We start from the raw sequence: 15,990 nt of genomic DNA, 5'->3' as shown, positions 1-15,990 counted from the left end.
TCTCTTGATGATATCAGGCTACATTCAAGATTTAGTATTAATAGCGATGTTGTACAGGAAAAAATAACCTTTGTGCGCAGTTGTCAGAGGCAACATACTTTATTAGCAGGCAAGAGCTCTAAAGATACTTTATTGTTTGTTTACTTGGTATGGAAACATTTTTCGACAAATTCACATACTTTTGACAGAAATTCAGGACATAATCAACTGAAATTGAAATGCAGGGAATTATTCTAAACAATAACAAAAACAACCAAATTGAAATTAAAATCCAAAACCCATACTTTAGCTTTATCTTTTTTGCCATCAACTTGTTTGGAACAAAATGATAGCATGAAGCAGCTTTAGTTTTATTGTACACAGATAATTTTTCTAACTCGTTCACGCATGGCTTCTCCGAAACCAATGCTGTCCAAATAATTATCGATAGAGCCATACTCTTCTATAAGAAAGTTCAATAATTCGTACATATACTGAATAAATGTTAGTTAAATAGCTTGATATGTCTGAGTGTCTACCTGAGGTGGTGCCTGAGCAAAATCCTCTGATAATCCAGCCCTTCTAACTTCTTCCAACATCTCATTATAAATAGGTGCTAGTGCCTTTTGTGTCTTTGCGTAATCATTCACAATAACATCATGAGGTACGCCGGCAATTGTCATAACCAAAGCAGATACCATACCTGTTCTATCTTTACCTTGTGTACAATGAATCTCGATTGGATAATTGGATGGATCAGTAAAAACCATCAAAGCTTCTCGAATTTCTTGTTTACAGTAAGTAGCAAACTCTTTGTACATTCTGTTTACACCCATTGGAGTCAAAACTTGTTGCCCAATCAAATAGGCTGCCTTTTTGCGCTGGCAAAATATCATCAAGTAAATGACATACAGCTTCAGGCGGAATGAACATGATCCAAATACGCAGTATCGTTGAAAGTTCTTTCCTGCAAAATCAATTCTGTATTTTTTTCTTACAAGCGAGCCTTTTCCCGTAGTATCAAGTTCCTTTGAGGTAACAGGTTTGTTTACGATATCTTGATCGTTGACTAAACTTTTTGCATCCAACTAGTTTTTTTTTATGAGTGACAATTCCTTGGTCTGTCATTCCCTTACGTTATCAAGAATACTTGTCGGGAAGCTTTTATCGATTGGCAATCCTTCGCGTCCTTCCATACTAGAGTAGTTGGTTAGCTTGGATAAATCTAAAACTCAAACTAACCCTGTGCGGAGGTCAAGGATAGTGTTGATTTTATGAGCCCTTATAAAAGCGTCGACGTCTTGTTGACTCATGTTATCTAAAGTAGCCGAACGAAATACCATGCCTTCTTTTATGTATCTACAAAAGGCAACGTTAATCAAAAAGCTACTTTTTCACTCGAGTACTTTTTCTTGTCAACGTTCTCGGCAGAAGAGACACCGAGATCTCGAAAGTTCAGCACACCAAAACTTCCTTCTTCTTTGTTATAATACGCGTCTGCCATCTGGGCCATTTTTGATGGATTTTTTGTAGTAATATAAAGAAAAGGGATAAGCATCATGATGACATTATAAGTATTAATTGTTTGTCCTATAAATTCAATGTCCGTTATGAACCGATCAGACATAAGCAATTACAGCATAGTTTGTATTACTGTGCTTCCATTCTCAATTTACCAGCTTTTTGAAAACGCTGCTAATTTTTTTGAATTACTTTAAACATATATATATGTGAGGATAAGTTGCCTAGAATAATGGGGCTAACTTGATCAAATGACTGAAGCCAACTTGCCCAACATTTTGAATATAAATTAACTGCAATTTACAAATAGTTTGACCAGCTTCTGGTGGATAAGGTCTTTGAGTGTTTAACGATCAATCAGTGGTATAATAAGAATGGCTTATGCTCTTTTTTTAGGGGTGCGGGAGAGGACAACGTTCCCATTTGATAACCAACTTGTAGATGGATTTGATGCTGGGCGTTTTAAATTACCGTGACTATAGAGCGAAGCTGGTTCAATCTTGGTGGCAGTCTCCAAGTCAATCTCCTTCAAACATAACAAATGTTTAATCACGTTTGGAAGAAGTGATATTTGATCCAAACTTTTAGGTAGTTTGATTTTGGATGTGTTGATCATTCTGTAAAGCTTGGAAGAGGGAAAACCCGTAACATCTGTTTGTATATCTTCGCCTTCACAGTGACCACCACAAACTTTAGGTTCCATAACTCCATTGATAATCAATTTGTTCTTTAGTTTTGAATTCAGCTATTAAAACAACACATTTGGCACTACCAGAGATGTTGCATACTGAAAAATCCGGCTTGAATGCAACGTTGTTGTTTCTTAATAGCTGACCATTAGCATGGTGGCAAAAAAAAAAATTGGCCTGAACTGATAGTCTTGTTCATAAATTACCAATAATATTGGTCTACAGCCAAGATTGGGAGGTAAGAGAAACGACCAATACAGAAGTCAATCTTGTTCATTTAGGCCAAGTTAAAATTTTGACCTTGCTGTTTCCACTAATCTTGGGAGCAAAGCAGACAACTGTAGTCACTTACTAAAATAAAGTGTATTTTTTTTCAGGCTTCTTATGCATCAACCCTTTTTTTTAGAGACCACCATCCATCGGACATGTTCGCAGAGCACCAGGTAGAGAGGGAATGGCTAGAGAACACTCCCATATACTCCAAAAACAACCACTTTTGTATAAATATACAGTTTCTTAAAGAACAATTAATTATAGTCATTTTATGAAAAAGAAAAGGAAAAAATAAAAATTGTTTATTTATAAAAGATGTTTTATCAATTGACTACACTTCACACAATAAACAGGATTCTTTATTATTTATCACATGAAGAAATCAGTCATTTATCAAGCACATCTAAAGATAACTGATTCACTTGTGTTAAGAAAAAAATTATAGGACAACATAAAAAGAAGAGAGACACTATAAAGCTAATTGCAGCTATATTCCCAAAATACTTTTCTTTGGAGTGGACAGAGTGTTCGCCATTAATACATTTATGCATTTTGTATTTTTTTAGGACTACCCCTTCTTTAGCCACGGTTATATGAACCATCCCCCTCTCTATTCGGTACTCTGCGAACATGTTTGATAGGGGATGGTGCATAAGAAACCAGATTTTTTTGTGTACCCATTGACCCTTTCTTTATTACGTACAAGTCATCTTTGCTTTGGTAAGCAACTCAGTTACCAAATCTTCTTTTATTTAATTCAATGCCAATTCAACTAGTCCTCAGACAAAAAAAAGAATACTTAGGCAAAGCACTTATTGAACAGAATGAATTGAGCAATGAAACAGTAATCTATAATTTATATTCGACTTAATTCTTTTTTCTTTTAAATGGCTGCAAGTTTCTCGTATATACTAAATCACTTACCGCCTTCTTCTGTTTCTCTCCTCCTTTTTCACTGATGATGTCAGTTATACTTGTCCTTTCAATTATTTTTCTGTGTCTGCTTCACAACCATTATTACCACAACCACTATTGCCACAACCAATTGGGGCTATACAGGCTCATGTTCGTAGAAGAAAAAGAACTCATACCAATGTTGCACTTTGAACAAAAAGCCCAGATTGTTAGTTACTATTAATTGAATGTCATCTTGTATATTTTATAAGATAAAGATGCCCTTGATTACGTGGACTTTTTATTTATTTATTCTTTACTCAAGATTCCTTTGATGCTAATGAAGTGCTTGTGAATTCATCTTTAGTTATTCTTTTTTAGTTATCCCTAACAGTCCCTAGCATAATTAAATAGGCTCTCTGGTCTAGGCGAGACTTTGATATTTGCTCATACAGTTGCATCGACTCTTTTACTTATTTGAATTAGCGTCTAGACCTTGCTTTAATTATTTTTTGGTGCTAGCTGACTTGGTTTCTTGCTCATTTGTTGCCTGGCTTTGTCTCTATGTAGTTTCTGAGTTTTGATGTTGGCCATTACCTTCATATCCACTTGGTGGTTCTCTTTTTTTTTTTGGTCTACTACTATGACTTGGTAAACTTTTTCTCATATTCAAGGTAAGGCTTGATATCTTATTCAGTATATATCCTCATATACATTCATGTAGGTCTAGCTCTACGAAAAGAGTCTTCTCTAATACATAACTGTCTCTATGGGTAGCAACTCTTGGTGAATCACTGGATGATGTGGCTTTATGAGTGTTATGTGGTATTGTTTTTGGTAAGAAATGGTGTTGATCATGATATTCTTTCTCCAACAATATAAGCAAGTGGATTATAGGTATTTAAGTGTATGGTTTATTGATATAAGAGGTAACGCTTAGATGGATTATGTGCTAGTAGCTTATGTTATGTTATAGATATGCTTGTGCTTCTGCTCTTATTTATTAGTTTGGTCTATTTTCTCTTGTTAAATGCTGTCTTCAAGATTGTGTTGCTGGTATGCATTATATATATTTCTTTTCAGTTTTTCTCTTTTGTGATCGCTTTTCAAGAATGCTTCTAGTGATGAGTATAGTAGTGTGTGGTTAGATCCATGTCACTAACCATAGAAGTGTATATAATACATTATGTAACAAAAGAGACGTTTATATAATCCAGTAATATTTAATGATGCTACCAATAATGTCCAATGAGAAGCATAAAAGAATACAGCGGAACCAGTCTTTACTGCCAAGATTAGCGGTTACTGATAATAGTTTATTGGCGGTTACTAACAATCTTATTCAAAAACCACTAATTGACTATTGGCCTTTACTGTCAAGATTAAGGGGTTTTTTATCGAAGTTGCTTGTATAGGAACGACCAGATGTTTTAGCCTTTAAATTGGTCGTTTTGCTTCTAATATTGTCCCTTTTACTGCTAAAATTCTCGTCGATATGTAGCCCATTTCATTTTGATAAGAGGGCCCGAAGAGAATATAGATGATAGTAATGGTGACAGGTAATAATAAACGTAACTGTCTTCATTTGAGTCGTCAGGTAGTTCATTGATAAGAACTGGAAGAACTTATGCCAGCATTTGGACGGTCTGTAAGTCTAAGACATTCTTAGATTCACAAACTTTTTGAAGCAATTGAGCGCACAATGACATTCAAGAGAGAAAAGTTATTTCGCATCTCAGTCGGTAGAGCCTCAGGCTGACAATGACATTGAAGAGAAACAATCAGCGGGACAAGGTACATCAATATTCATACACCAACTATAGCAATTCGGTTCTTCCCTGAGGAAATAGGCATCAAATGATAGCGTTGGTTTGAGCAAATTATGGACTTTAGTTGGAAAATATTTGCTAACAGAGAATCTCAAGTTTCTATCAAATATGTGAATATTATTCAAGGTGAGGAGGCGAATATCTGAGAGTTGTACTGGATCAGTGCGTTCAGCCAATTTCAGATTTGTTTTCTTGGAATTAAGGCATAAATCAAAAATATAGACACCATCCAACATCCATTCTGACTTTGAAGTATTTTTAAACTTGGTTACATCTTCCTCTTTTTCCTTTTCCTCATCTGAATTCGTAAATGTACAGGTGTACTCACAAGTACGACGAGGATGTTGGTGGATTGACAGATCTGATGCAATTTTGTCCGCTTCGTAGCTTTTCTCATCATATAAATCTACTAACTTCAGTGTAGGGCTAGATTTTCTTCCTCCTCCTTCTTGGTGTATGGTGGTTTCTGTTGGCTGTGGTTGATTTAAATTTATAGCACCTGTGCCCGGATCATTAAACGCATTGATGACGCTAGAATTGCCTGTAATGCTATAACTAATGTTTTTAGGCTTTGTCTCAGGTAATTTTAATGATGATGCTAAACGACGAGCTTCTGGTTTTTTTTTTTTTTTTTTTTTTTTTTTTTTTACAAAAGTTGGTACATCAATTAAGATTTGAATGCTATCCATTATGGACAATTTTTTTTCTCTTTATTCCCTAATGCTTACTTTCTTGTCTACTTCCGCCTGCTACATTTAACACTCTTATTCTTATAGTATGGACGTGTTTGATTATAGCTAATAACTTTTCTTTTGGAGGCTAAATTAACAATCCACAGAAAGCCTGACAAAAAAAAGTCAGTAAAAAAATATTAGCCCAACGTGGGGTCGAACCCACAACCTTGAGATTAAGAGTCTCACGCTCTACCGATTGAGCTAGCTAGGCACCTTTCTTTCGCTTTTTGATCACTTTTTTTGGTTTTGACCAATCAAATTCGATCATTCTGTCAAAAAATCTAACACTGCATCCTATCCATCCGTTAGTGCATCCGTCTAAAAAAGCATCCATCCATCAAAAATGGCAACTCACCTGGACATCCAGCAGTTGCATCAACTTGTGCTGACCCTAGCACAACAGGTACAACAACACGAAACTGTTTTTTCAGAACTCATAGCTCTGAAAGAAAAGGTTTCCATCCTTGAGAAGGAAAAAATTTTCTTGGAGTCAGAAAACAGCAAGCTCCTTTCTCGTGTCCGGACTCTCGAGTCAAATTTTTCAATGTCCGAAGGCGGCATTCAGGTCTCTTCTCCTGTCTCTCCCCCTACTCCCACTGCCACACACCCAGGCAGTGTATTCATCCATCCATGCTTCCTCTTGGGCAGCCAAGGCTGCTAAGCCTGCCTCTCTCCCTGCCCGTCCTGCCCGCGTTTCGCAGAAGAAACGAGTTGCTGCTGCCCGTGCCTTTGTGAGCCCTGCTGCCAAAGGTCCTCAGGGCTTTACATATGTGTACCTTGGTCGCTCTCGCAAGATCAATAGATCTGAAGTCCGCTCTCGTCTTCGTCGTTCTGGTGTGGATACTGGACGTATCCTTGACATCTCTTTTCCTGCTTCTGGTGTGCTTGGCCTCCTGATGCATGTACAGTATGTGGAGCAATTCACTGCTACCATGCAAAAGGTAGGTGCTGAATTGATCGGTGGCTTCGATCCTTTGGATCCTAAGCACCTTGCTGATCCCAAGTTCGCTGCTTTGTCTGAAGCAAACAGAGCAAGCGAAATGGCCTCACTGGTGAACAGCCGCGCTGTGGATACCCTCTCTTTCTTGCGTCCTCTTCTTGTTGGCCCTGTTGGTCGATCCTTCGTTGAGTTGGGTTGGATTGACGATGCTGACCTCTCTTTGGCTCTTGCTTCTGCTCGTTCTCGTTTGGAAAAGGAAAATCCAAAGCAAGCTGCTTTTGTTTTCCGAAACAAAACGGCTGTTGAGGATTCTGCCACTGATTCCGAAATGGAATTTTAATGAGTATGGATCCAATCCATACTCCCGACCCACCCATCACGCTCCTTCTCATTAGCATCTGGAATGCGAATGGCCTAAAAACCACGACCATCCACGATGTTATATCCATGTCTTGACCAAGTATCTATTTATTACTGAAACTTGGCTCACAGCCGGCTATCTTCCTATAGATTGGTCGCAATACCATCTATATGGATCAAAGGTAGTTGGTGCAAACAACCGTGGTTCTGGTGGTGTCTCTGCTCTTGTCTCTCCTTCCTGTCCTTTTCCTGTCACCCAGTTGCCGTCTTTCAATGCATATACTCTCTCACTCAAAATGGGAGCAGTCAATGTGCATTGTTCGTACTTTCCACCCAGTCTCTCTAATGAGCTGGTGCTATCCGCCTCTCCTCTATTCCTCTCAACTCTGACTCTATCCTCTGTGGTGACTTTAATGCTCGCTTTGGTGATTCACTGGTGATTCCGCTACCAACTCGCGTGGTCTTGCTATGCGTGCATGGCTTGAACAACGAGACCTGGCTGTGCTGAATACTACTCTTTGTCGTGGTGTGCCCACCTTTACAACGTTTCGACGTGGTATGGAAATGAGTAGTATCATCGATTTGTTCATTACAAATATTTCCTCGTGGAATATGCGTGGTGCTCAAGTCGCAGTAGAATCTGATCTCTCCCTTGGGTCTGATCACCGGTTGATGACTTTGTCATTCGACTATGATTCTACTTTGGGATCTGGGGCTCATGCTGGCTCTGACGGTCTTGCTCCACGACGCCTTTGGAACCTATCTCGCTTGCGGGAAAAGGAACCTTTGGCACTGTTCCAAAGCAAGTTTCGCTCGCTAGTAGTTCCTCTGGAATCTACTCTGAGTCAGCTGGTCTCTGCGCCACCGCTTGAACGCCCTGATATTGACGAGTTGAATGCTACTCTTAATGGGTGCTTCTACGAGGCTTTGGATGGGTCGGTTGGTGCAAGACAACATCGGTCTGGAAAATGGTGGAAGAAGTACTGGACTCCTGGTATCGAATCAGCAGCTCGAGAACGCGATCGCTGTTATAGTAGGTGGCGTCATGCCTCTGGTGTTGACAAAGCTTACTGGTGGTCGTTGCATCATGATGCACATCGTCACTTTCGTCGTCTTGTTGCTAAAGCTAAGCGTCTCTCTTGGAAGAACTTCTGTGCTCAGTTGGAACAAGACTTTTCTAAAGCCACTGGCACCCTCTCTCGTATGAAAAGAAGACGTGATTGTTCCGGTACTTATGCTCACAAAGATGGTCCTAAAGCTTCAGTAGATGCTATGGCTACTCACTTGACTTCGGTCTATGCTGGCTCTCTGTTGCCCCCATCAGAATCTCGTCCACCCCCACCACTTTCCTGTGATAGTTTGGTTCCTTTTGTCTTGCCATCCAACCTGGATATGTTCTCAGCAGACACGATCATGGATCACATCAAGCGTTTACCTCTTCGGAAGGCACCTGGAAGCGATCACCTGAAAGCAGAAATGCTGAAGGCCGTGACCAAGGACCTTGCCCCGCTTTTGTCTCTCCTGTTCTCCCTGTGTTATCAATGGGCTTATACTCCTTCTCTCTGGCGTCTTGCTAATGTATACCCGATACACAAAAAAGGTGATCCCTCTGATCCGTCCAACTATCGACCGATTTCGTTGACATCAGTCATGCGTAAGCTCTTTGAGTTTACAATAGCTGATTGTCTTCATGAACACTCGCCTACACTGGACATTGCGCAAGGTGGTTTCCGTCCTCAACGTAGTCCTCTGGATCAAGCTCTATGCTTGCATGACTTGATGCATGATTACTTTCTAACCAACCGTCGCCGTCCTGTTGTTGCTTTTCTTGACATCAAGGCTGCTTATGATACTGTCGACAGACGTGTCATCTGGGATGTACTGGCTCGCTCTTCTCTACCTCGGCCTGTGCTTGCTTTACTAGTCAACTTGTTTGACGACGTACAAGTATCTGTGCTGATAGCCAACCACTCTTCTACTCCCTTTCAGCCTGTCACGGGTGTTCTGCAAGGTTCTGTTCTCTCTCCGCACTTGTACTCTTTGTACATTAACTCTCTTCCTTCTCTCCTTCGTTCTGCTGCTACGGCTGGTACTACTTTGGTATGTCCTCCTGGTATGTCTGATGCAATTCCTCTGAATTGTCTTCTTTTTGCGGATGATGTTGCGATCTTCGGCTCTCGTAGTCAAGTCCAGCATATGTTGAACCTTGCTGCTGAGCATTCTTGCTCCCTTGGATATCGTTGGAGTCCGGCCAAGTGTGCAGTTCTAAACTCACCTTGTGATGGCCCTCGATTGACATTGTATGGCGAATCTCTGCCCCTCGTGGACGAGTTCATCTATCTTGGTGTACCTTTTCGAGAAAGAGGCATCCATGGACCTGGCATCATCTCTTTGAGATCTGCTAAGGCCATCAAGACCATGGCTCTGCTAACCTCTGTCGGTGTTCATCGCAATGGTTTCTCCCTTCTTTTGTCCTCTCGGCTGTATGCCTGCTTTATTCGTCCTAAGATAGAGTATGGTTTGGCTATATCCCGTCTTGCTTCGGCAGACATGACACACCTAGATGATCTGCAGAATCGCCTGGTCCGTATGTTTGTTGGTGGCTCTTTCAAGTTGCAAAACACCTCACCTGTCTTCCTGCCATGAATCATAGGTACAACATCCTTGTCACCAAACTCGCTTTGCGTGCACAATACCTCCCTGATGACTGCTTGATAGTGCTTTTGCGTGATCAACTACGGTACCCTCGCCTGGTCAAGCTTCTTCAACAGAATGTCTTGTACCGTTCACTACCGGACCCACAGCCCGTCTCTAATGCTGAACTTCGTACTCACTTTAGACGACAATGGCAGAGCCAATTTGACCGCCAAATGGTGCGACATGCGGCTCATGGTCGTTCCGTCCTTCTCCGTGCTTGTCGTCCTTGTACATCTAAGCCGGATCCAATCTTATATCTGCCCATGCTTCGTACTTCTCGTAGTCGCTTGGTGCGTTGGCGTCTTGGTCGCTTTGCGAACATGCGTGAAGAATGTCCTTGTCTCTCTGGTGCTTTTGTTTCTCGTGAACACTTTTTGTCATGTCAGGCGCTTGACCCAGCATTATGGGATGCACTACCTATTGCTCCTGCTGGTGTCCATCGTCTTGATTATGCTCTGAATCAACTGCCAACTAAGGCTTCCTCTGGTCCTCCTCCTTTTTGGTCTGCTTTGCTACAATTACTGTATGCAATTGATGTACTTGTGCATCCTCTTGCAGCAATTCGCCCTGATCAAGATCCTGGTGATCGTTGGCTCCCTCCTCTGGTCTCGTCATAGACGAACTATTTTTGTCATGTCTTTCCTCTGCGCTGCCACGGTGGTAAGTGATTATCAAAGTTCCCAACCGTTGGTCATGCCTTTCGAATCATGCATCAATACACTACTCTTTCTGTCTGCTTCTTTTTTCTCTACTTTTTTTTCCTGTAGTCTGTTTTCTGTCAGGTTTTTTCGCTCTCTCTCCTTTTTCTCTTTTGTAAAAACTGCTCATACAACTTGGCATTATGCTTCATAGAGTAGCCCATAAAACTGTTTATTAATAAAAATATAATCTCTAACCTGAGCCAAGAAAGCACTTTTCTTTCGTGTCATGTGTGTATGTTTGTTTCGGCTAGTTTCTTTGTTCTCTTTCGCAGTTTTTCTGGTGATTTTGTTATGTTAATAAATCTTCAAATTAAAATGGTACATGTCTCTGATGATCCTTAAAGTACATACAAAGTTTGGTGTAACTTGGTCTAGGTCTGATTGCACAATGGTGTCCCAAGGGTTTCAGCCAATGTTTTTGTTTTCTGTCAGACCCAATCAGGTTCGAGTCAAAAGCACTGATCGGTGTGCAGACTGTTTGGTCTGGGTCTCAATCGTCGTACTTTTTCTGTTCCTTATTTGTTCTACTTCTTCCGTACAGTGTTTCCGAAAATACTTGTCGTACATTTTGAAATCGTTGTCGCACCTGAAAAAAACAGACGTCGGATTTCCAAAAAACAGATATCGGGATTTTTTTGATTAACGTGTCGCCTTTTTGGATTTGACTTGACGGCAAGAAGTTGTCGGATATCCTAATGGTCCATGTAAAGTATAAAGACAATGTAAAAGACAGTAAAGATACAAAAAAAGTTTATTGAAAGAATTAAATCAAATCATCTAAGCTAACGGTAAGCGACAAGGTAAACTAAACTACACCAAAAAGAGTTTCCATTGAGACAATCATCAAAGCGGGATCAAACGAGTAAAGTAATCCACTGACTTGACCATATTCCAACGACTGAGCCCATCAACATACAAAAGTTAGCAATAAACCAAAGGTCATTATCGTTTTTCCCATAGTATGTAAATCCAATAACATGGTATCGCTCTGTATAATAATAATCATCATCACCGCCACCATTGTAGTATCATCCCTAATTCTAACAGCCCCTTACCCTATCGCATCACCATCATTCCCTAATCCCACCATAAAAGTCAATCCATAAAAAAAATACAGTCTTTATTTTTTTATTTCAAAGCATAGTGTCTAGTGATGTTTTTTCGTTTCCTATCCTTCTTTTTATCCAATACAACCATAACATCAGTTGAAGTCAGAGAATCACGGCGCCAAGAAGAGATATCATCATTGTTGTTGTCAGGCTTGCACAAATTTTCAAAGGTATGTACGACATTTTCTAACCGACTAAAGTTTGTGAGGTAAGCAGGCACTTCCATAACAGACATTGGGCATTGAAGGCGGGCCAATTCAGTCATGATGTACAATCCATCAGCATGTAGTTTGATCAAATAAAAGGTGATGTACGGGCCTAGAAAATAGAATACAGTTAGAATTACAATCAATACAACTCGTACATTTTTGCCGTCATGAAACTCACCAACAACATGTATCGCCAAATTGCCGGATAACTTGTTTCCATTGATCGCATTTTTACCAAATACAGCCAGTCGCAGAAGGTCCCAATTTACCGAATAATGATTACCAGCCATTGATTGTCGCTTCACTTCACCGAATCCTACATTTGCGACGTCGTCCGTTTGGTGTTGAAAAATGGTGATGATGCAGTCAGGGCAACCATTAAAACCAGGTGATCGTTTGTGATTGTCGGCAAGGTCAGTGGATGAGAATTCGAAGTGTATATTTCTTTCCTAATTGTCAAACAAGGGTTGCAGTGCTGGTAAGATGTATCTTGTGATGGATGCTGTTTCAGATATCTCAATATTTGTTGCATCAACAGGGAGGAGTTGCAGGAGCTGCGATGCCGATACCAGTAGCCTTTTGTCGACAAGATCATCAATGGTGTTTGCCAGGAGAAGTAGTGAAGCGCATGTATTGATTCGATCAGTGGTCTCGTCACACAGGTTCTGTGCAATGATGATAGATTCCAGCAAGACATTTCCAGGGAATTTGAGAGTCATGTTTCATTCGCCAAGATTGTGCTTGCGGATTTTGCTGTAGAGTTTGTCTCCAAAAAAGGGAATCATGGCATGGTCAAGTCGACTGTTGTTTTGCAGCAGAAGGATTGATGACAACGAAAGGATAAGATGAGAGTGTGATATAATCACTAATAAAATGGTCAAATCAATAAGTCGATTAGAACCAAAACGGCCAAAAGAAGTCTGCTTTATTAAAGGTTATATTTTGTATTGTATTTATACTGTTTGTATGATAATTGATTATCCTTGATTTGGGACTGAGTGTGTATACACTAGCTAATCGGTTGAATGGATTAAGGTACACAAGAACTGGGTACATGATCAGGGCACAGACCTCGTCTACCATTGGTATTGATGCAGATGTCAATTTGTGATTATGTGATGCTCTGATCTTTAACATGTTTAAACTAAGATAGAAGACATCCATCGAAGCTGCGGATAAAACTGTGATTGAAAGATATATTTATACATGATATTAATACTTGCTCTTTTAAGGCATAACTAGTGTAAGAAGGGATGAATAATGCTGTGTATACAACAGAGAGTCAGATTCCACTGTCAAGTTGTTGGTTTTCACAAAATCAAGGACATATCGCTGTAATCGATAAAACCTTTCAGAGATGTCTACGCGATTCACGATAAACGGAGCTCCATGTGGTGCTTGTAATGGTAATAACAATTATGAGGTGGATGTGGCTGTGGATTCGTCAGAGGATGAGACTGGTGGCGAAATGAGCGGAAATGTATCAGAGGGACGGACATCGTCGGCATCAGGATGGGTATCAATGGTGTTTGGGGTGGCTTCATAGTCAAGTTCGTCGTCGTAGCTATTGGAGGGACTGGTATTGTAGTTGGCTGAATTGAGAAGAGGACGACACACATCGGGGGTAGCTTGACTGGTGGCATCTATGAACAATCAAAAAGAAAAACATAAATATATCGATAATATTGAACAATAAAATAGAAATACGTTTGTCTTATCATCTTTCTGAGTGTGGTACGACTGATCATCACTATTGCCGTCGGATTTGCCTGTGAAAGAATCAAAAAATCAATGTTAATAATCAATCATCAAATAAAGTACGAAATTCTTACCTGAAGATTGACCTTGGTCATGCGTGTAAATCAGAGTATTGTTGTGGCCCCCACAATGATGTCTTTGTAAATGGTAGTTGTCTTGACTGGCTCTTGATCAAAGTTTTTTTCCCACAGTAACACAAGAAAAATCATTAGCTTTCCAATACTTTTGTTCACTAACTACTTTTTTATTTAATAGTCAGTCAACAAAACCCTTTATGGTATGAGAACTGCCCGAGTACGCCTTTATCTTGACCAAATCAGAGTGATATTCGTCGTATAGCCTATTCGCCGTCTTCTTGCCATTTGGAACCAAATTTCCGTACCAATCAGAATAGTTTCTGAAACGTCAATCAGATGCAAATGTTTTCATGAAAAAAGGAGAAATCAATAGATCCGCATTTTCCTTGAAGTTGAAATCATTGGGATGACACTTTGAAGGAGACTTTGCTGTAGAGATCCAGTTGATGAGAAAAAAAAGAAAAACGCGAAACCAAAGAGGAGATACAGCTGTCTTGTTCGTTCCCAGCTGACCATAAAAATGTAAGTCACACTTTTTGGGGTCCGCGGGTGGGAAAAATTAAAAGCTGGGGCGTTGTTCTGCTTCTTTGCTTCTTTATTGATGATGATAATGGCTTCATTATTGGAAGATCCAACTTGCCCGCAAGGGGACACGGCTCTATATTTTTGAAGGACATGGAAAGACAGTATACAGCTTGTTTGACTCTGTTGTGAGATGAAGAGAGAGTAGATATTCAATAAGAGAAAAGGTAAGAACACAGAGAAAGTCCGTTAGAACTTGTATAGGTTTTTATTTCTCCAAGAAAATGTTGTGTTTCAATTGCTATAAAATGTCAAGGTATTTATACTTTTTCTTCTCGGTCAAAGTATTGTTTTGGGTTAGCTTCTTGACTACGGATTGATTTGTTAGATCAGGAGCAATTAAGAGAAATGCCTTTAGAGGAAGTTATCAGCTCAGCCAATAGTACATGATCTGACCTGAACTTGAATAAACTATTACATATTTGTCAAATGCCAATGCTAATGTATTTGTCAGCTCTAACTGTCACTTTATGAGGGCCATTAATAATAACAGAGTCACTAGGTTCATAATCTCTGACTATGAGGATGATGTAGTACTTCTAGTAGAATGAGTGAATGTCAGTGACTATAGATCCATTGCAATTGCCATACAGTGGTTACATTAAGTGTCCCATAAAACTCATTTATAAGCATAAATTAATATATTTTCGTCGTATTGACCTTGTGTTAGTATCAGAAAAAGCACATTTTTTTGCTGGTTACTTCAATTTCCCTAATTAGTAAGAGATACCATTTTTGGACAACTTAGGTAAAAAATGACGTAGCGTTTTCAAAAAAATTTCCTGCAAAACTTGAATACCTTATTTTCTTCGGCGAATAAGCATTCTCAATCGTGCGTTTTCCACATTCTTCGGCAAATCCTAGCACAACCTACCCAACTACATATAGATACGGCAAGCTTCTCAGAAAAAAATTCTCTTTTCTTCATTCTATATACATACCTTTTCTCCTTATTATCATGCCTTACAGCCTCCCATACGATAAACGAAACAATGTCAAATCTGCACTTTTATCTGGCAAATCGATTTGTCAGGTCTCAAAACTAACAGGTATTGCCAAATCAACAGTTTCTCGTATTAGAAAAGAGTTGCCAGAAATGAAAACTTGCACTGGTACCGGTAGACCATCAAGAGTAGGTCATCTTACGGCTTGTTTGCTACGAATAAAAATCCGAACTGGAGCATTGAAGAATGTCAAAGAAGTCCAAACTTGGTTGTCTGGACAGGGTATTGCTTTGACGTATAGTGGAACAGTCTCTCTGATGAAAAGGGTAGGATTATACTCAAAGCTTAAGTAGAAGAAATTTTTTTTGAGAGTTTCTTAGCTTTCAAAGAGATACAAATGGGCCTTAAAATATCGTAACTGGTCCGCAAATGAGTGGAAGAGTGTCGTTTTTACCGACGAGACGAAGATCAATCTTTGGGGATCAGATGGTGCAACATACACTTGGTTACAGCAAGGGTTTAAAGCGAGGCCCCATAACTACAAGCTATTGCTCAAGCATGGAGGTGGCTCTCTGATGATGTGGGGGTGCATGACATCTTCCGGAGTAGGATATGCCTCTCGAGTGCTTCAAAAGACAATGGATACCGATTGCTATTTGGAGATTCTAGGGTCGTCATACCTAGATACATTGGA

General features: G+C 39.8%; 5 protein-coding genes and 1 non-coding gene across 6 annotated transcripts; all 6 read right to left on the bottom strand.

Annotated features, from left to right (window-relative positions):
* Nucleotides 1-264: 264 nt before the first annotated feature.
* On the bottom strand, nt 265-1,338 carry B0P05DRAFT_557594 (protein-tyrosine phosphatase-like protein). Its single transcript, XM_051580036.1, has 2 exons — nt 519-1,338; nt 265-473 (listed from the first exon to the last, which is right to left on the bottom strand). Exons 1-2 carry the CDS (start codon nt 873-875, stop codon nt 351-353), a joined length of 480 nt encoding a protein of 159 aa, XP_051431131.1. The 5' UTR covers nt 876-1,338; the 3' UTR covers nt 265-350.
* Nucleotides 1,339-1,511: 173 nt separating this feature from the next.
* On the bottom strand, nt 1,512-2,372 carry B0P05DRAFT_557590 (uncharacterized protein). The gene has a single exon (XM_051580035.1). The coding sequence runs from the start codon at nt 2,201-2,203 to the stop codon at nt 1,880-1,882; it is 324 nt and encodes a 107-aa protein (XP_051431130.1). The 5' UTR covers nt 2,204-2,372; the 3' UTR covers nt 1,512-1,879.
* Nucleotides 2,373-5,307: 2,935 nt separating this feature from the next.
* B0P05DRAFT_458597 (uncharacterized protein) lies at nt 5,308-5,739 on the bottom strand (the record flags this gene model as incomplete). Its single annotated transcript, XM_051573973.1, has 1 exon — nt 5,308-5,739. A coding segment is annotated over one exon (432 nt), but the record flags the coding sequence as incomplete, so codon positions are not given.
* Nucleotides 5,740-6,058: 319 nt separating this feature from the next.
* B0P05DRAFT_t96 lies at nt 6,059-6,130 on the bottom strand. The gene has a single exon. It is a non-coding gene; the product is annotated as a tRNA-Lys (tRNA).
* Nucleotides 6,131-11,745: 5,615 nt separating this feature from the next.
* Nucleotides 11,746-12,252, bottom strand: B0P05DRAFT_477782 (uncharacterized protein; the record flags this gene model as incomplete). The annotated part of the gene is made up of 2 exons (XM_051574982.1): nt 11,746-12,044; nt 12,114-12,252. Coding segments are annotated over 2 exons (438 nt in total), but the record flags the coding sequence as incomplete, so codon positions are not given.
* A 1,099-nt stretch (nt 12,253-13,351) lies between these two features.
* On the bottom strand, nt 13,352-13,788 carry B0P05DRAFT_590736 (uncharacterized protein; the record flags this gene model as incomplete). The annotated part of the gene is made up of 3 exons (XM_051582839.1): nt 13,352-13,578; nt 13,674-13,704; nt 13,768-13,788. The coding sequence occupies 3 exons, from the start codon at nt 13,786-13,788 to the stop codon at nt 13,352-13,354; spliced, it is 279 nt and encodes a 92-aa protein (XP_051431127.1).
* Between the last annotated feature and the right edge of the window lie 2,202 nt (nt 13,789-15,990).

The sequence above is a fragment of the Gilbertella persicaria genome, assembly GCF_025201335.1.
Source record: "Gilbertella persicaria strain CBS 190.32 chromosome Unknown B0P05scaffold_48, whole genome shotgun sequence".
Lineage (NCBI taxonomy): Eukaryota > Fungi > Mucoromycota > Mucoromycetes > Mucorales > Choanephoraceae > Gilbertella > Gilbertella persicaria.
The sequence above is the reverse complement of the archived record's forward strand: the minus strand, read 5'-3'. Positions and strand labels throughout refer to the sequence as shown.